General features: G+C 43.7%; 1 protein-coding gene across 3 annotated transcripts in view; it reads left to right on the plus strand.

Annotated features, from left to right (window-relative positions):
- tmem132a (transmembrane protein 132A) overlaps positions 1 to 22,942 on the plus strand; it is a 37,950-nt gene extending 15,008 nt beyond the window's left edge. For 2 of the 3 annotated variants that reach the window (XM_039767520.1, XM_039767522.1), the window contains exons 2-11: positions 1,432 to 1,637; positions 4,534 to 4,755; positions 5,796 to 6,196; positions 10,077 to 10,235; positions 10,352 to 10,544; positions 13,880 to 14,023; positions 14,119 to 14,324; positions 17,124 to 17,352; positions 20,212 to 20,403; positions 20,812 to 22,942. In XM_039767520.1, the coding sequence (XP_039623454.1) occupies positions 1,432 to 1,637; positions 4,534 to 4,755; positions 5,796 to 6,196; positions 10,077 to 10,235; positions 10,352 to 10,544; positions 13,880 to 14,023; positions 14,119 to 14,324; positions 17,124 to 17,352; positions 20,212 to 20,403; positions 20,812 to 22,056 (3,197 nt within the window). In that variant the 3' untranslated portion in view covers positions 22,057 to 22,942. Of the gene's footprint in view, positions 1 to 1,428; positions 1,638 to 4,533; positions 4,756 to 5,795; positions 6,197 to 10,076; positions 10,236 to 10,351; positions 10,545 to 13,879; positions 14,024 to 14,118; positions 14,325 to 17,123; positions 17,353 to 20,211; positions 20,404 to 20,811 lie in introns of all 3 variants that reach the window. The other variant, XM_039767519.1, reaches the window with a different exon arrangement.
- Positions 22,943 to 25,027: the final 2,085 nt, after the last annotated feature.

A 25,027-nucleotide genomic window follows, 5' to 3' on the forward strand; every position in this document is an offset into this window, starting at 1 on the left:
CAAAAAATGCTCCTGCAAATGTTGCCGATCAAAACTAATTATTACACAATAAAAAATATGCCAAAATTGAATGCACTACATGCATCGCAATGTAGTTAACATATTGGATTGTTTTTAATTGTTTAAAATCTGCCATACCCTGGGAGGTTGGCAGTAGACGATGACCATTACTAACCCGAGTGGCATCAGGGAAAAATAAGTACTGACATTCAGGAATAAACGTGAGGAAAATTAACACATTTTGCACAGTTTGTGCCTCCCTCATAAATCGGATTCAGATCATTGAATCTTTGAGGTTCTGCCACTTTGGCACCATTGCTTAATTTTAAAATTTACATTGAACCCATAAACTGTTGGGTATTTTATACAGTGCCTTTCATACTAAACGCTCTTTGAAGCAATGTACAAATTATTTTACATACATTTAAAAAACAAAATTGCCTGCATCTGTAAAAACAAAGAGGACCACCTTTGCATGTGGGTGACACCGGCTCCAGCTCCAGTGCACATGCCATCCAAAACAACCAGCTGTTTGGACCAAGGAGGTCTGATTAGGATGCAGCTATTTGGTAGCATGATTAACACTGGAATTCTGTACTTAAATAAAAAGTAAATAAAAAATAAATTAAGATTTCTCCTGTTCCTGTTTTGTCTAAACGCAACCTTGAAACACTGGTACATGCTTTTATAACCTCTCGTTCAGATTACTGCAATGCGGTTCTTTTTGGAATTAGCCAGGCCTCCATTGCTCGCCTACAGTTGGTGCAAAATGCCGCTGCTCGATTTTTAACTGGCACAAGTAAGCATGAGCATGTTACCCCGATTTTTGGCTTCCAGTTCATGTTTTCCATTTTAAGATCCTTGTATTTATTTTTAAATCCTTTAATGGTTGTGCCCCTTTTTATTTGTCGGAACTGCTGCACACATACGTACCACCTCGCTGTCTCAGGTCCGCAGACCAGATGCTTTTACTTGTCCCTAAGACACGATGCAAACTCCGAGGTAATCGGGCATTTTCAGTTGCGGCTCCAAAACTCTGAAACGATTTGCCATTGCACGTTAGACAGACTCCTTCACTTGTTGTCTTTAAATCTTATTAAAAAATGCACTTTTACTCCCTGGTCTTTAACCCAGTATGATATGTTGACTATCTGTGTACTTTTAATTATGAATTTCTTCAGTTCTTATGTGTTTCTGTTTATTTTACCCTTTGGGTTTTGTGTGTTTCTTATGTTGGGTTTTACTGTACAGCACTTTGGCCAGCCTGGGTGTTGTTTTTAAAGTGCTTTATAAGTAAATACATCTGGACGTCTGATCTACAGTTTCACACAATGGACATAATTCAGCTATGTGGCTGCAGCACTCCTATTTCTAACCCTAGTCTCCATTTCCTATTGTCATGTCCACCTGTCACTTTGCTTCCTTCAGCAGGTCCCGCTGAGTTGATCCTCAACTTCCCCGCTCGCATGTCCGTTTCAAAGCCCTGGGATTTCTTGTCGGTGGTACAGCTTGGCCAAGATGCACAGGGAAACTCCAGCCTCCGCAGTCGCTCCGAGCACATGCTACTTCAGCAACCATCTGGTTCTTCCAGACTTCCTGTTGTCCAGGCTGCCTTTGGTCCTTTCACTGTGAAGAAGGTTAGTATCTTACTGTTCAATCCTTCTGTGTTTTGTTTTTTTTTTTGGTCAGGTGGCTGTAGTCGAGGCCAGCTCTACCATTTTTAGGCAAACTAGGCAGTCACCTGGGGCAGCAATTTTTTTTTCCTTTATAACAATTACTAACCTTCTCTTACAAACTCTTGGAATATAACTGTTCAATTATATTGTTTTATATTATTATGGTCATAAAATCTGACAATATTTAAGTAAAATTAGATTAAGGCCGGGTTTATACTTCACACGATGCGACGCATGCTTTATGTAAATCTGAAGGAATCCACCAGGTGGCAGTGTGAGATATCATCACGGTGAGAACAGGTTTGGCTTCTCTGTGTTGTGATTTGCCTGGAACAGCCTTTAAATTCCGATGACACCTTACCGCAGTATCTCTCAAAAGGATGTTTAATGATTAAATCCATCAGTCCAGGGATTTGTCCATTTCAGCTAGCATTGGGCACGAGGCAGAAACAATCCCTGGACGGGTCATCAGCTCATCGCAAGGTGAATACAAGCAGACACATACACTGGCGTCATTTTAGCGCCACCAAATCTGCATATCTTTGGAAGGAAACCCAGCAGGAAAACATGAAAACTCCAGGCAGGGAATATCGGTGACGTGACTCCCTGCGAGACAGCAGTGCTAACGCTCCGCCACCGTGTCACCCTCATGTGTGTAATTATTAACAGTATTCATTATTTAAATGAAATTACCGATTTATCTGTAAAATGTAACATACATACATTAATGCATTTCATCTAGAAAGTGATATCAAGTATAAATCTAAAGATTCTAAATGTCCAGAGAGTTAGAATATCATACATTTAATGTGCTCAGTGTGGCGATCTATTGTTTGACGCTGCTGTCAGTAGCCCTAGAAAAAAAGACGGCACAGAAGGCAGTATGTGAGACTTTTAAAATGTATCGTGTCATTACGGTTGGGAATATGCGACGCTTGAATATAAAAGCACCACGAATGTGTCTAAATGTCGGCATTTTGCTTCACCTCATCAAACATCAAAGCGTGCACATCGAACCAACTAGGATCCTCAAAGCGGCTCTCTGTCACATGTAGATAGTAACCAGAGACTCTGACGTCCCATTCCAACTTTTAGCACACTGCGCCCGTTCGACTTTTTGCTGGTACTGCAACTCGTGCACGAGTCACGTTAATTTCTGAGGACCTGCTCAGAGGACACGTCAAATGAACGCATGGCAGCCATGATGTGGATGCGTACGCATTCTGAGCGTGAAGTATAAACGAGCCCTAAGAGAAGACATGATTGAAGTGTTCATCTTATGACAGTTATGTCTAACAACATACACATGCTCGTCCAAATCCCAAGATGAACTGCACTCCACTTCTAATGGTTTTTAACTTTCCAAAATGAAAAACATTCCGAAGAATCTGGAGGAGAACAGGCCATTCAGCCAGATAAAGCTTGCAAATCCTATCCATGTTAACTCTTCCAAAATAACATTGGCAATTGTTTAAATTCCTACTGTCCGCCACACTACTTGGTCATTTATTCCACCACGTGTCTGTAATTCTCTCTGTGAAGAAACGCTTCCAAATGTTTGTGTGAAATTTAATCTTGGCAAGTTTCCAGCTGTGTCCCCGTGTTCTCGATGAACTCCTTTTCAAGTCACCGTATCAATCCACTGGAATAGCCACCCTTCATAATTTTAAACACTTCACTCATGTCTTCTCTTAATCGTCTTTTGCTTAAACTGAAAACGCTCGGCTCTTTTAATATTTCCTCATAACCCATCCTTGTGATGGTCCAGGTTGGCTCCTCATTCGATGGTTGCTTCTAGAAGTCTATTGACCCTTGAACCATCGATAGTCATTAACCGAGACGAGCAGGGACAAATGAGGACACGCACAATCAGCAAGGGGTTGGTGCAGAAAAACAAAAAAAACCAAAAGCATACTGTGTTCAGTAATGCAGTGCTAAAACCGATCATCCATCGATTAAATAAATAACCTTTAAAAGCAAAGTCATACGTGGAGATTAAAATCCATATAAACAGGGGTAATTAAAACACAGCAGGCATCTATCCATCCATTTTAAAATAAACACGAGCCCCAGTGCAGTCAGACTGATTTCTCCGGTTGGAACTCGTTCACAAATTGAATCAGTTGAGACTCTCAAGTCGGGCGGTTCTTGTACAAGCGCTTTAAAAATCCACCAGCGGCAGTGAAACAGAAGATGATGACGTCATCAGGCAGGGCACGCATCCCATTGAGCTCCACTGAAAGACTCATTTGCGCTCACAAATAGATTCATGTAATTCACTGAAAAGAATTGCTCAAAAAATCGTTCTCAAATTGCCCATCACTGGTAGGCCATAAAGCAGCCATGAAAAGGAGCTGAAATGCATACTAGCCACATGTTCTGGCACAGCGGTTCGCTACTTGAGGCGCGTGTGATGCTGTTGCCTGGGTCCCACTTGCAGCATCCAGCTGGAGTCCCAAGGTACAAACGTATTGTGGTGTGTCTTGCTGCCAAACGGGCACAAGCAGTGCGGTTTCAGATCGGGAGGAATATCCGTTCGTTTTTAAACAAGAACATCGTCATGTAGACATAGCCGAAGAGAAGAGAGGTGGATGCCACCTATGGTGTATGGGTATCAGTGCTGTTACTTTTTCCAATTTATTTTAATGGCCTTGATTCCAGGAAATATTGACCCTATACTATGGTGATCTAATTTAGGAAATCTACTTCTGCTCTGTGTAAATCAAGTACGGTGCGTGTGTGTGCGTGTGTGTGCGTGTGTGTGCGTGTGTGTGCGCGCCCCACGCATCGGTTATATTTACGTTGTTTTACACACATTTATAATGTCAAGTGTATGTGTTTTTCTTTCTTAATTTAGGAACTGAATCCATCGCTATTTCCTTCAGCTCCTCTACTGCATGCATCTATTTTGGGAGGACCTGAGATGGTGGTGACGGAGATTCACCCCTGGGTTCGCGTTTTATTCCACTGGAGAGGGATCAGGGAGCGAAGAAATGAGTCGAGTGAGCAGGGAATGCCGTGCGTCACCCTGCACGCCTTCAAAGAGACCCGTGAACTGAGGGCCACATGTCATCTCCAGGTGAGGAATGAGCCATAATTTATAGTTAAGAGTGGAAAGGAGGCTTAAAAAAATTCATTCAGTCTGTCCAAAGTGGAGTTTGCCAGAAATTATACAACTTTATAGGCAGCAAGGCGGTGGGTTCAACTTGCTTTTTATGTTTTATAAGTTAGTATTTACAATGTAAACTTCAAGAAGACAGTCTTACCCATCTGCTGAGCCTTTTATGCAGGTGAGCTTCCTGAAGAGTTGTGGTCTGCATGACTGGAGCCAATGGGAAACATTCATTCTGGGAGTGGTTGGTGACACAAATGTTGCTGAATGCCCTAGTACAAGAAGTGAGGACCTCAAAAACAGCCTTTCACAACACATGGGACCTTTTTGGTGTTCCTCAGCTGGCCAACTGGTGCTTTAGATAAGATGTTCAGGCCTGGACAGGACTTGGATGGGAGACCATCTGGGAATAGCTTGAGGTGCTGCTGGAAGAGGTGTTGGCAAGGCCAGTAGGGGGTGCTTACCTTGTGGCCTGAATATAGATCCCAATGCCCCACAGCAGTGATGAGGACACTGTGCTGAAAAAATGTCCATCGGATCAGACATAAAGCTTTCGGTCCAGGCTCTCTATGGTCATAAAAGTTCTCTGGATATCCTTTGTAAAGAGCAGGATGTATCCAGTGGTCAAGCTAAATTTCCCACCATAATCTAGTCATTCGGGACCCCCTAATTATCCCGTCTCTAATTCTGTCTCTCTCTCCCTTCCACCACCTAATAGCTAATGCGTGGTGAGTGCACTGGTACAAAAATGGCTGCCATCGCATCATCCAGGTGGATGCTATTAGCAGTGATTGAAGTCGCTACTCATACTTCTATAAAAAGCACTTTGAGTAGCGAGAAAAGTGCTATATAAACGTAAAGACCTTTGTTTGATTCAATCACTGTGCCCACCTTATCTGTTTATGATGATGGGATTATTATTTTTAATCATATGCAATTTTTGTATGTCCTATGATTTGCTCCTCCACTTAATAAACTAACTCCCCTATCTCCTCCTTCCTTTTCAGCATCCTTTGGGAGCCTGTGTATCGTCTGTCACCCTTCCAGACTCTTGGTTCCTTCTAGACGCTGCCAGTGTTGCCACAGGACAAAAAGTTGAGCTGTACTACAGCGCCACCAAGTTAGTCACGACTTCCCCAACTTGTGTTGATGCTGCCTTGCACCCTTCCCAAAGTGAGTTGTTCTACGTCGGATATGTCAAGCTGCAGAGGAAGGAACCCACTGCAAGTCCGGACACACGACAGGCAGACGCTGGCAGGCTGAAAAATTGGGGAGGCGAAAAGGAGGAGCTGGCAGTGGATGCCAACGTTGTGATCCGTTCTCCACAAGGGCCGCTCAAGCTGGGACGACCTATTACGGTTTCCATTCTCCTCCGTGGGAACTTCACAGCAGACCTAGTGGTTATCAGGTAAATGTTTTTGAGGGAGTTCTGTCATCTAGATGTTGCCATCCATCCATCCATCTGTTATCCAACCCGCTATATCCTAACTATAGGGTCACGGGGGGAGGGGGTCTGCTGGAGCCAATCCCAGCCAACACAGGGCACAAGGCAGGAAACAAACCCCGGGCAGGGCGCCAGCCCACCGCAGCTAGATGTTGCCATCAAAATGTAAAACCCATTGGTTATTTGTACATGCAATGCCCTCCATAATGTGTGGGACAAAGATGTTGTGTTCTTGATTTTCCCCTCTGCAGTTTAAAATTACAAATCAAACAATTCAGATATCATAATTAAAGTGCACATTGCAGATTTCATTTAAGGAGATTTGCATGCATTTCGGTCACACAACACTTTTTCTACGTGGTCCCCATGTTTCAGGGCACCACAGTCTATGGGACCTAGTAATGGCAGGTCTATTAAAGCTGTCATATTTAGGACTTTATCTTGTATCCCTTGCATGCAATGACTGCTTGAAGTCTGCAATTCACGGACCTCACCAGGTGCTGAGGCTCTCTGGAGATGTTCTGCCAAGCCTCTAATACAGTCCTCTTCAGCTCCTGCTTGTTTTTTCTGAGGGGGGGCTCGTCCCTTTAAATTTTTTCTTCCGCATATGGAAGGCCTGCTCAATTGAATTGAAATCGGGTGAGTGGCTCGGCCATTTTAAGAGTTTTCTATTTCTTTAGCTTTGACAAAATCCTGTGTTGCTTCAGCAGTATGCTTGGATCATTACCTTGTTGTAGGATGAAGAGCCATCCAAGGAGTTTGGAGGCATCTACTGGAACTTGAGCAGATCAGATGTTTCCCCACACCTCAGAATTCACTGTTCCGTCAGCAGTCACATCATCAATGAAGAGAAGTGTGTCAGGACCTGTGTCAGCCATACATGCCCAAACCATAACATCCCCCCAGCCACCACCATGTTTAACAGATGAGGTGGTCTGCTTTGGATCTCGGGTGGTCCCTTGTCATCTCCACACTTTGCTCTTCCCATCACTCTGATGAGGTTCATCTTTGTATCATCTGTCCGCAAGACCTTTTTGAGGAGTTCTGTACGCTCTTTGAAGTCCTTTATCATAAACTGTAATCTGGCCATCCTGTTTTTGTGGTTTGCATCCTGCGGTGTGTCCTCTGTATTTGTGTTCATGAAGCGGATGCTGATAGTCGTGTCTAACACATCCCTGAAGACTATATCTGATCTGTCAGACAGGCATTGGGGCTTTTTCTTGACCATAGTGAGGATTCTTCTTTCGTCAGCAGTGGTGTCTACCTTGGCCTACCAGTCCCTTTCTGATCCCTGAGCTCACCAGTGTGTTCTTTCTTCTTCATGATATTCCAGACAGTTGATCTTAGTCATCCTAAGGTTTTACTGATGTCTTGAATGGGTTTTATTCCTGTTTTTCACCCTCCTAATGGTTTCTCTGACCAGCTCTTTTATCACAAACACCTGTAATGTGCCCTAAACATTATAGTGCCCAGAAATGGGGGGGAAAATGTGTTGTGCGACCGCATGTCTGTAAATCTCCTTAAATGAAAGCCTGCAACGTGCACTTTGATCACATCTGAATTGTGTGACTTGTATTTTAAAACCGTGGAGCAGAGCGAGAAATCAAATAAAAATGTGTCTTTGTCCCAAACATCATGGAGGGGGAATGTAGCTTTCAATATAACAGAGCTCATAATGGGCCAAATATTGAGGAGAAGTGTAGTTTGGACATCGATGCACCCCAACACTAGGAATGCTTTGGGTTATTAATGTTGAGCCTGAAATCGGACATTTCTACAAAAACCAAAAGGGTGTGGAGATGGGCAGGCATGTTGGGGCAGTTGCAATGGGAAACGGCGCTACTGACTGAATACAGATGTCGGCCTAACTAATCCCCGATTGCTATATGTAATATAAAATGTAATATAATTTCATTTGTGAAGAGCCACATCCTGGATTGAGGATTATCTTTTATATCTGAGTGCTTTTAATCCAGTAATGAGAGTAAAACGAGTCTCATTGTTGACTAATTCACTCTTGAGATCCACTGCAACTGTAAATTCAGGGTGGGCTTAGCCTGAGGTAGCTTTACGCTATGGAGAATGCGATCATTTAAAATATGTACTGTATATTGTCCTCATTGTAGCATGCGCATATCATCGGTAGAAGAATCGTATCCTACACAAAGGCAACCTGCAAACAAAAGGCAAATCAGCTTGTACTTCTGCTAAGCATCATGCAAGGACGGCCATTTTTCTTTTACGTATGCGCACCTACAGTGTATTCAGAAAGTACTGAGACCCCTTCGCTTTCTGCACGCTTAATTCTGTTGTACATTTCATTTTAAATGGATAAATATACTGGTTTTGTTCATCCATCTACACTCCGTAACTCATAATGACAAAGTGAAAACCTATTTTCAGAAAAGTTTCCAAAATTTCATTTTAAATCAAAAACTAAAATCTCTCGTTCCAATAAGCATTCAGCCCTTTTGGATCTCCAAAAGGGGCACTCAGGTGCTTCCTGTTTGCTTTAATTCTCCTTTTGGATGTTTCCAGAACTTGACTAGAGTCCACCTGAGGGCATTATTTAGAAAGGCACATGTGTACCTGAGTGGTCCCACAATCCACACTGTATGACAGGACAAAAACAAAACAAGCCATAAAGTCCAACAAACACTCTGTAGACCACTGTGATCAAATTGTGGTGAGGCATAGATCAGGCCAAGGGGATAAAGCAATTTCCCAAATAATTGTGACATGGAAAATGTACCACCGGGACTCTTCCTAGAGTTTGCTGTCCGGCCAAACTGAGTAACTGGACAAGAAGGGCCTTGGTCAGCGAGGTCACTAAAAACCCAATGGCCACTCTAACAGAGCTTCAGAATTCTTTGGCTGAGATGGGAGAACCTGTCCAAAGGATGAGCTTCTCGGCATCACTCCATCAATCAGGGTGTTTATGATAGAGTGACTAGACAGACGCCATACTTGAGTCAAAGGCATTTAAAGGGCTCTGAGAGCAAGAGGAAGAACATTCTCATGTCTGAGGAGACAAAAATTGAACTCTAAGTACTATGTCTGGCAAAGACCAGGCACTGCTCATGATCTATGGTTGAAGTGTCGTAGCAATGGCAGCATCCTGATATCTGGGTGGTGCTTGGCGGCAGGGACAAGGAGAACTGATCCGGATTAAGGGAGTGGTAAATTCAGCGAGGTCCATGAAGAAAATCTGATCCAGGGTGTACGGCATCTCAGACTGGGATGACGGTTCACCTTTCAGCTGTAATGTTGGTAGATAATCAAATAATTCGGTAATGCTCTTACTTTATTCACCTCACCTTTCTCTATTGTAGGAGGTGAATCAAGGTAATTGAAGTCCCACTTGTTTTAAGAAACGGGACAATACAATTTTATATAAAATATTGATAAACACAAGGATGATGGGGAGATTTTGGGGGGTTCAGAACTTTAATTTATGGGGTCAACACACTCTCCCTTCCTCAGCAAATCTCAGTATTTCATACATTGGGCTTCTCACCCTCTGGTTAGATGGATGGATGGATGGATAGTTAGATGTGAAATGCACTATAGAAAAGATAGATATCCTTCTTTACACCACAGCTTATAGATTTCCAGTGTGACTCTCTCTTCTTCTGCATATCAACCTGTTGTACTGAAAGCAATGTGAATCTACTCATGGACTGGACCCTACTGTATGGCTACCGGTGACAGTGTGTATGTCCATAAAATGTTTTAAGAAATGCAAAATAAAAGGGCCACTTTTTCCAAATAGTATTCCATCTCACTTACACATTTTTTTTCCCCATTGTCACCAAGTGCTCAACTTCTCTTGATTGGTTCACAGGGCAAAGCTGAAGAAGGGGCTCAGTGTAGTATCAGTGAGCCCACCCATCAGTCCTCACACGTGGTCAATCAGTGTGGAGAAAATGATGGGCTCCAAACATCACACTACGTCGGTGATTTGTCGCAGGGCACAGGGTGCTCAGCTCAAAGACGAGAACAGGTAACCATTTCATTGCTTGTGTTGCTTTTTTTTTTTTTGGCAAGAAAGGTCTTTCTCCATTCTTTAAAATAAAAAGCACTCATTTTATTGTTTTGTACCTTTTTCCCTCCCTCTAGCTCCACGTCCTTAATGGAGGTAGCTCAGCTGTCTCTACACTCAGAAAATTTTACCGGCATCGCTGTGACCCGGCGGATTTCATGGCAGGTGGAGTACCCAGGCAGAAACCCCCTTGGCAACATGGAAGGTGGAGCACTGACTCAGATCACGCTCACTCACAAGGAAGTGCTGGCCATTGTCCCTATAGCTGAGGTACCTAAGGTTGGGAGCATGTGCTGATAGCTACCTAGAAGCTGAAAAAATGTCTTGTTAAAAGAAGCTCATTCACATTTTTGTTTCCAGACGCATTGCAATAGATTTGTAATAAACTCATCAGACATTCATTGTTATGAGCAAACGTTTTTAAGAAATCCATTCGATCCAAAGAACAAGTTATGACCAACTGACTGGTTGATTTAAAAAACCTATTAAAATGCCACCCTAACCCAAGACAAAAGAGCCCATTAGTCACAGAAAGCTTGAATGAAACCAAAGTAGTTAAAGCAACACAGTAGCAGAAGCCCAGTGGACTTATTTTTCAGACAGGCTGAAGTCTAAGTAATCAACGTAGACCTCCACATTATCATTTGCAGTGCCGCGTCTTCTTTTCAACTAATCTGGTGTGACAGATGGGGGTCGCTGTTGACCCCTGAACCCTCAGACAACACGTTCAGATACCAGGTAAAAGTCCCAGTAATAAATTTATTTTTACAATAAAGTGCACAAAGCACCTCCACAATCCACTCCAATCTATTAAATAATCACAATAATAATACAATAAACGATCCTCCACTCCACCCAGCAGCTTCGTCACACTCCTACCCAACTCGGCTCTCCTTGCTGGGATCTCCCACGGTCCTTTTATATTCCTTGACCCGAAGTGTTTCTGTCCCTCAGTCCATGTGATTTCCTAGCACTTCCGAGTCAGATGAAAACTCCTTTTTCTTCAGCCCGGAAGTACTTCATTTCTTCCGTTCCCGTGACTAGGGAGTACTTCCAGGCAATATGGAAAATACAAATCCCTGTGCCTCCCTGCAGCGTCCCCTGGCAGCCTCCATGGTATCCAGCAGGGCTGTAAAGTAAAACTCCAATGTCCATGATGCCCTGCTGGAATTCGGGGCCCCTCCATGTTGCAGGGAGGACTCCATCTAGCGGTGTGGGGTATTGGCCGGGATAAACTGCCGACCATATATCACACTGGACAACAGTTTCTGCCAGTGCGTTTTACATACGCTTTAATAACGTGGTTATTCACAGAAACCTCGTTTCTAAAATGCCTTGTTTTTTAGTTAGAGAAACGCACATTGCTACAAATAATCGTGGTGTGCCATCTGTTGGAATGATGAATGAAAATATATAGGTCTCTGTTGTTTGTTATGAGAGTTGCAAAAGCAGTGTTAATGGTTGTGATGCATTATCTATTGGAATGAGAGAGACGTAGTAATCAAGTGGACTGTGATAAGAAAGGTTTGTGGTGTTCCAAATTTTGAAATAATCAAGGGTTCCAGAGTGTGCAGACTCCAGGCAGGTACAGGTGAATGTGTGAACGCGCACACTCCGCTCCGAGGTTGACTGGGGCGCTTTGCTGATCATGTATTCATGTGCAAAAGTGAGCGGGTCAGTCCAAGTGCTTCATTCACACCTCAGTAACAGGTGGAGGACAGCAACCTGCACCCAGTCGGCTCTATAAAAATGAGCCTGCTCGGCGAAATGGAGAATGGGACAAGAGACACAGAGGTTAGAGGAAAAGTTGACAAAGACAGCAGGATCAGGTAGAGGGGATATAGGCAAGCATCACAGAGAACTCTGAGAAAGGAGCATATGGCTGACACTGGAGGGGACTGAAGATGGTCACTTGGGCTGAGTATCTTGGGGTAGCTGGAGTGACCCATTGCTTGGGGGCTCTCATGTAAAGCCTGGGAGTGGCAGCAGGAGTTGGAGGAGCAAGGCTCAGCACAGCGCCCTACCAGGAGCCTGTGATGACAGTAGGGGTCCAATCCCAGTTAAAAAGTTTGCTGTGCCTGTCAGAGGGACGTCTCCCCTGAGTGCAGGATCCCATCTGGGGTAAGCATTGGAGACGTTGAGTTTTTAGATCTGTTTCCTGCCATGTGTTTTGACCTCATTTTAATGGGATTATTTATTGGATCTATTTATTTGGACCTTTTAACCTCCACTTGCACTTGATTTTTTTTATTAGATTATTTATTCTCTGTACTTTTGAGCACTGTATGTTAGCTGAAATGATAGGAACCAAATGCTGTGCACGACCCCTTGCTAACTGTGTGTGTGTGTCTTCATTTGCCCAGCTCATCCTTGGGTACGTTATCAGCACTTCTGGGTTTAAGAGGCTCCAGGAAACAACTCTGGAGTGTGGAGCTGAACCTGACCGTCACACAGGCACTTATCCTTTTATAAGGTGGTGTGGCCACTAGGGAAGCGTAAAAGCAACCCAAACCCTAGACACAACCACACACACACACACACGCACGCACGCACAGAGTCCCAGGTTCTAATCTAGCAGTTTCGTGTGCTTTTTGCTTCAGTGTCAAAGTGGCTCTCACAGAACACAGTAAAGCCCAAAAATACCACCAGTTGCTCCCTTTGCTCCTACCAGCGGAGTGTTGCCCAGCTCCTCTCCCGACTCATGACTCCCAGAGCCACGTGGAGGTCTCTCTTTTAACATTAGACCAAAGGGTTGTTCTGATACTTAATCAATTTTCTCCAGGAAACGCTTCTTCTAGGTCAGGCAGGACTAAAGCAGTCCTTGTGCTGTCACTATCCAAGAGTCCCCCATGGTTGCCTCCCACCAGAACTTGACAGGACATAGGACTTGACTTTGTAGGACCACAGGTTCAATGATGCCCTGCAGGCATCCACAATGGAGCTTGCCAGACAGTATACGGGGGATGCTCTTTCTATAGCGGGCAGTCGCCCACTGTGCTGTCCGTCCCGGGTGTCGCTCAGTGGCTGTTAGGGTGCCGGCCCCGCTGTAATGTCTCTCCACATCCGAGTTCTGGCATGAAAAGGAGATATTGTCATTCCTTCCCTGGCCTTCCATTATCAAGACCAGGTAATGGAGAGTGGGGTCCACACTGGCTGGAACGCTAGTTTGTCCCTTCACATGAATGAATTCTTGCCAAATTCTACAGAGGCTCTGCCCAAAACTAGAATAAATCCAATTTTCTTTACATGGAGCTGTGTAAAGTATCCAGTGTTGTATTAGAGTAGTAGAGTTGTAGTATTAGAGGAAAAACTTTCTTTAGAAAATTCAACGTGGCTAAACACAACCCACAATGAGACTAAAGGACACACTCGGACAAAAGTTGTAGCCCAGCGAGATATTCAGTGTGTTTCCACACACACACACACGTAACCGGGATAGGGCGAGTAACCTGGTTAAGGCAGAAACCCATTTTCTTAAAAATCCAGATTTACATGTGCAACAAAGAGTTAAACATCATTATTAGCCACAGTGAAACTGAAAACAAGCATGAAGCCTGAATAAAATGCCTCCATACCTTCAATGATGAGGATCTCTCTTCTTCCAGAGCCTTTCACTGGTGAACACCGCAGTGCTTACCGGCCAGGCTGTTTCAGTTCCAGTCACCGTCCTTGCGGTTGAGCAAGATGGGACAGTATCTGACATCACTCACTCGGTCAACTGCCGCTCTGCCAACGAGGATGTCCTAAAGGTAATCTGGGCTACTAAATAGTGCTTAAAAATGTGGATGTACTTGAGAGACGAGACAAAATGAGGGAGGTCTAACCTCTTCTTCTGGTCACACAGGTTTCGGGGAACTGTGCTTCCGTTTATGTGAATGGAGAGGAGTCGGCCCAGGGTGCTACAGCAGCGGTGGTAGAGTTTTACCTGGAGAGCCTCCGCAATACCCTGACCCTTTCAGTGTGGGTACCAAGGATCCCTCTCACCATTCAGCTATCGGACCCTCATCTGAGTCAGATAAAGCCGTGGAAGGTCCATCACCTAGACCGAGGGTGAGTCCTTTCTTTTTCTTTTTTTTTTTTTTAACCATCTCTGATAATGCGACATACTGTATAGCGTATGACCAACACGGCTCATTTTTATGATTACTTCTACACATTCCTTCACCTCAACCACTGGTTATAAAAATGCTGCTATACCACTTTGTCTGGTGCTAAGATAAACAGCTCATACTTGCAAACCGAACAATGCAGCCTGCAAAGAGAGCTGCAATCAAATTCCTCAAAGTGAAAGACTGATATCAAATTATAAGAAGTTTTGAGTTGCAATTCTTGTTGTTAAAGGGGGCTGCAATCCCTGTAATTGTGTGTTCACTTGGGTTCTCTTTCTCTAGAAAAAGAAGCCAAACATACAACATAAATGTCTGGGGACAGCCATGAGGGAATTTTGCTTAAAAGTGGGCGGGAACGATTAGACGGCTCACTGAGTGTCACATTTCTAAACCAATCCAATGCCTCATGAAGGCGCTGCTTAATGTAGGGGGCGGTGATTTGGAACTGCAAAGATCACAGGTGCTGTCGTTAAGCTGCTCTGGCAAATGGCAAGCTTCTGATTAGGAAGAACAGTTGAAGTCTCCCAAACAAAACCCTATTAGATATATAAATGTGTGTCACATGTGCAGAGAGCACATTGCACGTTTTATCTAGGAAAACTCTGGGTTGCTGCGGAGGTGCTGTTGGTGAGTCCAGTAGGATGCGCTTACCCCGTGGACTGAATGTGGATCTCGGTACCATAGCGCAGTGACAGTGACACTGTGCTGTAAAAATGGCACTGTTCTTCAGATGAGATATAAAATCAAGGTCCTGACTCTCTGGGTCCATAAAGATCCCTGGGCGTCTTTCGTAAAGTATAGGGTGTATACCGATTTCCTGGCTAAATTGCCTACCACAGCCTATTCATTCTGGCCCCCTAAACATCCCCCTGTTTCTAATTAGCTAACTCTCTCATCATTTCACCTCATTAGCTCATGTGCGGTGAGCGTATACAGCGCAAAACAAAACATCTGCCTTCGCATCATGCAAGTGGATGCTACACAAACTGGCGTTTTAAATTGGCATTCGGTGGCATCAATGAATGAGTGGTAAACGTGAACGGTACGTTGGAAGCCTGAAAGAACTGGCAGCTCTGTTTATGGCACTATGAACTGCAAAATATGAATTAGAAGTGACCGTTGGGTCAGTGACCTTGTTTGACGAATGTTGTCCTGAGAGTTCACTATGCGGTCAGTTTAAGACTGATGTATACTTCCAGATCGAGCTTGTGCCATATGTACACTGTTGCCCGCTTAGCCTATGGCGTATCTAAGGCGTATCCTGACGTGCACCTCCTCAAAAATTAGATTTGCTTCTCGTTTACAATTGTCGAAAATAGTTCCAGGGCAGAATTCAACCTGTGAACGTTACAGTCTAACTCCAGCCACTTGTTCTGGGCTTGTACCAAGTTAACGACATTTTGGGCAAAAATCTTTGCATGCTTATCAGACAGCCTTGGCGTTACAATCACTTCTAACCCATTAACAGCTGTGTTTGGTGGGTTCACAGAGGGGCTTAAAGTGGAAAAGGACAAACGAACTGTAATTTAATTTACTAAGCTACTAGCACGTAGGCTTACCGTGCTCCACTGTAAGAATCCCACCCAACCATTCTTAAGTCGGTGGGTAACCAATGTTCTATATTACTTGAAATTGGAAAATTGAAATTGGGGGGGAAAAAATCTAATTCTCACTTGGAGGGTCTGTTCAAAACTTTATATATCCTGCTATATTTTAAAATCGATTTCAGAATTAGCTTCCATTTTAAGGAAAAGAATACCCTTCTATTCTTGCTCCTTTTATAGAGTAGCTTTGGTTGCTGGCTTCTCTCTCTTTCTCTTGGGTAGGGGTTGAATTTTGCTTTGATTTGTTAAATTAGACTTGAATGTATGGAATGTTATCTGTTTGTAATTAAAATCAATAAAAAAATATAAAAAATTTGACTATATAATTGAATCCCTACGTCTCCGATTGACCAGTTTGGTAACTACTTATTTCCTGAAACATGTTTCCACTCGACTTCCAGTTTGGAGGTGTTGAATTTATGAAAAAGTGAAAAGACGTGACGGACAAATTCATTTTGCCAACTTAAGAAAATGTGTGGCAAGAAGAACGGTGATCCTGGAGGACAAAAGTAACCTGCATTTTAATGGATCATTCATATTTGTTGTGTGCTTAAAAACTAGAATTCGGAAGTATATATTGCTTTACACAGGCTTGATGCCAAAGTATAAATCAGCCTTTAAACTGACATTTTTTTCTAAGCGCCCCATGATGCTTTGCAAGGCCAGCACGACATCACAACAGCCACGTGCAGAACTTTCATGCATGCTTACTGTTAGATCTTTGTCGATGTGGCCTTCACTGGGTCACAAGCACACAAGGGAAAGAAAATAATAAAATACCATATCACACTTGACAGTGCGGCTGAATATTTCCCCATATCTCTAATTGGAGTTATTTCACCAAGGGGAAAACCCATTCTTCCACTCGCAGTTGTTTCAACCCCCCAGACTTCCATCTCATATGTGTTTAAACAATAAATAATACAACTCGCAATGTTTTCGTTTTGAGGAATACGTTAGCTGACCATAATGAGTCTCTTACAGGTACTGCCACCGGATATATAACACTTATTTATTAAGCCCCAAATTTAGAAATTCTAAACAAAGTGAAATGAGCTTGAATATAAAAAAGGATTTCTCAAACCTAAATTCAGCAGTCCAAACTGACCTGTCATTTTTAAACACTACTCTTTCAGATGCTCCCTGCAGTACCAGCGCTCTTCTGTTCAAGTTCTGGCCCAGTTTGCTGCTGTTCTTCCAGAAGAGGAAGGTGGCCAGTTAGCTTTCATGTTGGATGCCGATGACTGGTTTGTGGATGTTACCGAGATGGTGGGGGACTGGCTGAAAACCGAGAACCCTAGGATAGCAAAGATCAACAAGGCTGGTGTCCTGATTGGACAAGAGCCAGGAGTAACATCAATACAGGTAAGCTGTGCAGGAGTGGAAGTAGAATGTAAAACGGTTGCGTTGTGTTTGTTAACTGAGGGTATGTTGAGGGACATCATTCCTGCTCAGTGTAGTTTGCAAGTTGGCACCTTTGGCAGATGGAAATACAAGAAAAATGTTGGTTCTACGGACTATTGATAGGCATACCGTACATTCTTGTTTTTAAGTTCTCCTTTGTATAAGTCGGGGCTTTATTTTTACAATATAATTTCTGATATTTTATAATGTCAGTCATATAAGTCGAAAGAGGAAAACTCATGCTATTGGTCCAAGAGATTAGAATATGCTAACGCCCACCTGAGACAGTAACCACGGAGCACACCGCCTTTTTTTTTTCTATGGATTGTGCCTACGTGACCACATGGTAATACCTGAACTATTCCTAAGCGACATTTGCACTGCTTTGTGTTTTTGGAATCTCACAACCTCATACACCTTTATTGTAAAAGCATCCGTTATCTACGATGGAGTGTTTAATCAGGAAAAAATATGAAGCTAGTTTTAAAGTAAAAGTCGTTGAAGTGGCCAAAGAAATTTGATGTGTCTGAGAAACTGGTGCGAGATTGGAGGAAGCAAGTGTCGTGTTTTTGAATAGGCGTATAAGTCGGGGTCTAATTTTATGATCAGTTTTTCGGGTTTCAAGACCCAACTTATACGCGATTATATATGGTATTTCATGCAGGCTTGGACAATCTTCGAGTGCACAAGGAGAGGAATTCTAGTGATGCACCCTGAGAACACGCAACAGCATAATAAATCGGTCACTCACATAACTGTTCAACTTTGTCATGCATACACAGAACAATGACATTCTTACTGACAGTACTACAATAGCAATAAAGAGAGAGAGAGAGACACACAACAAAAAATAAATAGTTGCACCCAGAAGCTGGGGCTCTACATGTATAAAATGTGACATACAAGACAGATGGTGACAGAGAAGTAAGAAATAATTAAAAGATAAAATGTATTCGTCTGAACTAGGTGTATGTTATGGTCCTTAATATCCTATAAAAACTATTTAGTAATACAAACGCAGCTGAAAACACTGGTGCCCTTGTATTTTATTCCAACAATGCACCATTCTTCCCGAAAAAGGTATAAAAATTACAATGTCTTTTGCCACCCATACATGCACTTCTTTGGTTTGCAGTAGCGCTGGATCGGTACTAAAATTTAGACTTTAATATCGGTACCAGCTGTTGGACCTCAATACCGGAACCAAAACGGTTCAGAAGCAAATAACGGAAAGCTTACCCCAGTGGTCTAACAGCTGCACCGTTCCCCACATGCACGTAGTCCTCGCCACTCTGCCGCACAATCATGTGCCTCCCTCTGTACATCGATCAGATGAGCCTCCATTTTTGGACTATCTAGCATCCATCCATCCATTTTCTAACCCGCTGAATCCGAATACAGGGTCACGGGGGTCTGCTGGAGCCAATCCCAGCCAACACAGGGCACAAGGCAGGAACCAATCCTGGGCAGGGTGCCAACCCACCGCAGGACACACACAAACACACCCACACACCAAGCACACACTAGGGCCAATTTTGAATCGCCAATCCACCTAACCTGCATGTCTTTGGATTGTGGGAGGAAACCGAGCGCCGGAGGAAACCCACGAGACACGGGAGAACATGCAAACTCCACGCAGGGAGGACCCGGGAAGCGAACCCGGGTCTCCTAACTGCGAGGCAGCAGCGCTACCACTGCGCCACCGTGCCGCCCGAATATCTAGCAAGTTAACATTAATATGTTCAAAGAGAAGGGAAAACTGGACCCCCGTTGGAGTTCTGATCATGCTTATAAACGACAGAGAATGAGGTGCTTGAAAACTACAATTGACTTTTTTTTTTTTTTTTTTTTGTTGGGACTCTGGAGTGATGAGACAAACGTAAATCAATTTTGAACTGATGGGATCCAAAATGTATGGTGTCGCAAGGGTGAAAGAGTACAATGATAAATGCACAATGCGCATAGTACAACATGGTGGTGGCATTGTTCTTCTGTGGGGTTGGATGAGAACTGCAGGTGTCATTAATGGGATCATGAGTTCACAGATGTACCATGAAATACAGAAGGAGAAGTTGCTACCATCTCTCCATACCCTTGGTCACAGGGCAAAGTCTCAACATGATGAAGACACAAAACAAACATCCAAGGCCGCTGTTGCATTTCTGAGGAAGAAGAGAGCGAAAGTGATAAGAGTGGTCAGGCATGTCACCCGTCCCTCAACCATATGGAACACCTGTGGGGAATTTTCAAAAGACAGGTGGAGTATCAACCTGAACAAAGAGGCCATTCTCCAAGAATGGAACACAACAGATGTGGCAGTATGTCGCCAACTCGTTATTAACAAATCATGGAGGACATACAAATGATTAGAGTTAGTGGAATTTGTTGTAAGGCATATTCAAGTAATAAGAAAATTATGTTCTTATCCAAATGATGTTGGTGACCAATCTTTAATATGGTTAATGAAACAAATGTTTACTAAAAGTCAGGTTTGTCAAATTTCGGCTAAATGTTCTAGTGTTCACTGTGAATTTGTTAGAAATTTTACCTTTCAAAGGGGTTGTACTCCTATTTACTCATCCAAACCTTTTCCTTTCAAAATTAAGTGGACTCCTGAATGCCATTTTTCTTTGCATTGGTTGGCTACGCTGGAGTCTGTCCGTGACCTCTAAGGTTTATTTTATCCCAATGCTTCATCCCACCTGAAATTTGAAGATCCATGGAGAATATAGCTTGCAGTGTAGAGTAAAATTAATTTCTCCACCTTGTTGGCTACGATAATGCAAGTGTACTCATCTCTCCCTCTTGCTCTCTCCACAGGTTGTCTCCTCCCTCTGGGACACGGTCATAGCTCAGCATCAGGTGACCGTGACAGCTGATAAAGTGACTTTAGGTGACCTCTCAGTCCAGCTGATCTCTGGCCTGGCACTGTCTGTGAAGCCTAGCCCGGGTCACAATGGCGTGGTGACCGCCACGGTTAGTGCTCTGCAGCACCTACACATGTTTGGCCAGGTGAGTTGCACTCAGTGGGAGAAATGTGTGACAGACATTTTGTTTTAGGATATGATAAGTTCTAAACAAAGTAAAACCAGGCCAAGACAAATTTTAAATTAGAATATGCCAGCCTTGTTGGGGCCACAAACCTCCGCTTGAAAAGTACTGGCTTTGATAGCAAAGGGTGTCGGTTAACATGGCTAAGGGAAAAAATAACGCATTTTACCTTTGAAAATTAATTGCATGCGTTAAAGAGTTTAACTTGACAGCTCTAGTATTAATAAATCTTTGTCAATCATGGTGCCAAAAGTTGGCCACTTGCACTCTACTTTTTAGATTTGACAATCCCACTACTACCACCATTACCAATGAATTACTTTTGTACCTGGCCTGTTTTCTAGTTGCTGTTTCTGTTTTGTCCTGCAGGAGGCAGTGCTGAGAGTCTGGCTTCAGTTCAGCGATGACACAGTTGTGCCCCTTGAGATATTTGACACAGAAAGTTACTCCTTACAACTGTCATCACTCGCTGAAGGTGTAATCAGCTTGGAGTATAGTGATGAACGAAATCGGGAAGAAGGTGAAGCCATGCCCCGGGCAGTGGCCCATGGGGAGGGAGGCGGACCATTAATTAAAGCAGAACTGAATGATGGAACCATGAGCTGCCATAAAGCAAAGTCATCGGGTCGGAAGAAGTCAGGAACTCTGGCTGCTGGGTCAGGCTGGGTGAGGGTCAACTTTGATTTATCTGGGCAGAACGATCAGAGGCAGGAGGCTACGGTGGAAGATCTGGAGCTGGACTTTTTGGAGCTCCACGAGGAGCATTATGAGGAAGATGAGGACGATGAGGTGGCAGAGTTTCTGTTTGGCCGTGAAGAAGGTGCTGCCATCCAGGACACTGCAGCTGCTTCCAAGGCCAGCTTGGAGTTTGAGAATGACTCTCTTCTCCGTCTGACTGAGGAGGACCAGCTCTTTGGAGAACAGGTGGATGCAGAGGGCCAGCTGGATTCCGAGTGGGAGAACGACAATTTGCAAAGACTGGGAAAGCTCTCCGACTTTGAGATCGGAATGTACGCCCTACTGGCAGTCTTCTGCCTGGCCATCACAGTCTTCTTTGTAAATTGCATTATGTTTGTGCTACGCTATCACCGAAAGGGCCCCTTTGAGGTCAAAGAGGAGCCAATGGGACAGGGAAACCTCAAACGTCCCCACAACTGGGTCTGGATGGGTACAGACTGTGAAGAGCTGGGTCGCCAGGCAGATCTGGCGGACCTCATCAATCAGAAGAAAGGCAAGTCCCCAATCAAGTCTGAAGTAATCAAGGAAGAGGAGGAGGATGGCAGCCTTCACATTGTGCCAAGCCTTTTAAACACGGAGAAACATCTTTGTGGCGACGCCGAGGAGTACTCTGCTGTGACGGCAAGTCTTCTAGGCCTAAAGGCCACCAATGAGAGTGCCACAGAGGCGGAAACTAGGGCTGATCATGCTTGTGAGGGTGTCACGCACAGCCACTTCCCTCCGTTCACTGAAAACTCCAAGCGCCAGGCGGGGTCCATCTTGGTAGCCTCGGAAGAGGATATTCGATGGCTGTGCCAAGACATGGGCATCAGTCAGCAGGCAGAGCTGGAAAACTACATGGCCAAAATAAAGCTGAGCTCCGAGAAGCTTGGCTAGCATGCATAAAGGCAGCTAAAACCACAACTCGGATGTTGAGGACTGGGCCTATCCTGTATTGGCAAAAGCCAAAGCTTTGATATGGCAGCCAACATCAAATGCCCTCCAGTCAGTGGGGTCCATTCATACAGAGCATGTGTGTTTTGTGTGTCTGAGTGCGTGCATGTAATCAAGAAAAGCAATACTAAAAAGGCCAATGCGTTGCAGGTTAGATCATCTTAAGGGACAAAATGTTTAGAGTCCGTTCAGGATGAAAAAAAGTCCTAAGTGGAGATAAAAAGGTAAGGGGAAGCTGGGACTGAAAGAGGCTTCCTTTCACACCTTACCCTTCTTTTTATGTTTTAAACAAAGTTCCCTAAAAGGACACAACTGGGCTTTGGACCACCTAACCTCCATGACATACACAAGTCTTGCTTCCCACCAGCCCATTAAAAATCCTGCCTAGATTTGATGGAGTCCCCTACAGCCCCAAACTTCTCCTCTTCATACAAAACAGGGTTAAAAAAAGAGAAAACTCCTGGCCTACATCCTGCAGTGACCACTGACAGAAGGTTGGCCGGGTACCGCCAAACATCTTTGACCTTGCATCCCACTCACAGAATCATGTGCACAATCTGCCATTATCTTCACAATGACCAAAGCAGGACTGCCCAGAGTGTGAGAGTTGACATGTGGTGACACACAGGTACCCCCTAGCAAAGGTCAGTCAAGCTTGGTATCTTTAGCCTTTGTACTGAATAGCTGGTAGGTGCATCTTCTGAGTAACATTTTGTGTGTCTGGTGATCATTTTATAAATGTCTTTTACATGATTTATTCATCTAGAACTCCTGACTGAAGTTTTTTTTATTTTATTTTATTTGTGTAACTGTTATGTAGTGTAAATAATTACATAAACTTAACTGGAAAAAACAAACTTTCTTAATAAAGAGCTTTTCAAAAAAATGTTTATTTCTTATTTAGTTACAGTAATTTTAGGGATAGGGTCCTATGACCCAGAATTAGATTAAAAGGCTTCAAGAATATATCCATCTACAGTGGGGTGCAAAAAGTATTCAATCCCCTTGAAAGTCGTCATCATTTTTTGCATGTCCACATAATTATCAATTCAGTATGTTTAATGTGAACTCACATGCTTGTGGCCAGGGCTGTGGAGTCGGTAGATAAATCCTTCGACTCCGACTCCTTAGTTTCCAGTACTTCTGACTCCGACTCCTCTGTATTTAATATGCTAATGTATTTTCCATGTTGATTAAAGGAATTTAACATACACATCATTTAACCACAGAACTACTGGCGAGGAAGCTGACTCTCTACCGTATTGGCCAGTTTAAACAAAAGAAAAGAACCCCTGAACACACCTCAGGCCATAGCACACACCTCCACCTACATCATTACACTTGATAAACGCATTATATCTGAAATAAAATGAAAACACTTTTTGTAATGTGCCATAATCCAGATTACAATCTGTGAATGTCCGGTTGTATAATCACTCAGCTGAACTTCACACTAGTAGTAACACAACTATGCACTGGGCTTCACTCTTACGAGGAATATCCAGAAAAAAGGTTACAACAGCTGCTAAAAATCGAAAAATGAATATATTTCAACCAAATTTACAGGGTATGTTCCAAAATATGTGTTTATTTCTCAAAATAATCGCCGTCAACTTCGATGCACTTCTTCAGCCTGGGCACCAGCTTTTTTATACCCTTGTCGAATACGCTCCGCTCCACCTCCGAAAGCCACTTCTCCACTGTCTCCTTCATCTCCTCATCGTTGGAAAAACGTTTCCCACCCAAGAATTATTTCAGTTTGGTGAAAAGGTGAAAATCTGAGGGCGCAAGGTCCGGGGAATAGGGTGGGTGGGTAACAATATCCCATCCAAAGGACACAAGCAGGTCCTGAGTCACACGAGCGGTATGGGGTCTGGCGTTGTCGTGAAGGAGGGACACACCACGAGTCTGCATTCCTCTCCTTTTATCTTTAATCTTTTTTTTCAATTTTTTTAGGGTCTCACAATATGTTTCAGCATTGATGGTGGTCCCTTTGACCATGAAATCCACCAACAAAACCCCTTTTCTGTCCCAAAACCACGGTTACACAGGAGAACAATATGGCGGCGCACGTAGTTGCAGCAGCTCGGTGTCCCACTAGTCGGTGTTGTGTTTGGATGTTTTTGTTTTTGTACGTCTTGTGCTTTGTTTTGTGTACAGTCAGTCAAGCGAATAACATCTTCAGCCGAAATGATCTCCTTAAGATCGGAGTGAGTTACCGTGTGAGTGTGACTATCGAATTTATCCGCTTGCACAAAATAGCGAGGAGACCGGGCGCTCCGTGGATTACTATCCCAGCAGGGAGGAGGCACAGGCGGCATCAAGAGAGAAGGAGGAAGCGAGGCTGCCAGGCTGGCGTGCTAACCAGGCTAAGGAGGCAGCCACTTAGACCACCGCTCCCTAGGCTATTCCTCTCGAATGCCAGATCCCTGGCGAACAAGATGGACGAGCTAAGGTTACAAATAACAGCGAATAACCACATCAAAGACTCATGCATCCTTCTGATCACCAAGTCCTGGCTGCATCAATCCGTTTCGGACTCGGCTATTGAGCTAGCAAGCAAGCCAGGACCGAACAGAGGACTCCGGTAAGAGAAAAGGAGGGTGAATCTGCTTGTATGTGAATAACAGTTGGTGTATTAACACAGTGATCACAAACCGTCACTGTTCACCGGACATAGAATATCTGACTGTTAAATGCAGGCCCATCTACCTTCCAAGGGAGTTCACCGTCATCATAATAACAGCTGTTTACATACCACCAGATGCTAATGCTAATGTGGCGATAACACTTCTGCATACAAACATTAGCAAAAAACTGACCAAATACCCGGACGCTGTACACATCATAGCTGGGGATTTTAATCATGCAGATTTAAAAACAGTAATCCCTAATTTCCACCAGCATGTAAAGT

The sequence above is a fragment of the Polypterus senegalus genome, chromosome 10 (genome assembly GCF_016835505.1).
Source record: "Polypterus senegalus isolate Bchr_013 chromosome 10, ASM1683550v1, whole genome shotgun sequence".
NCBI lineage: Eukaryota > Metazoa > Chordata > Cladistia > Polypteriformes > Polypteridae > Polypterus > Polypterus senegalus.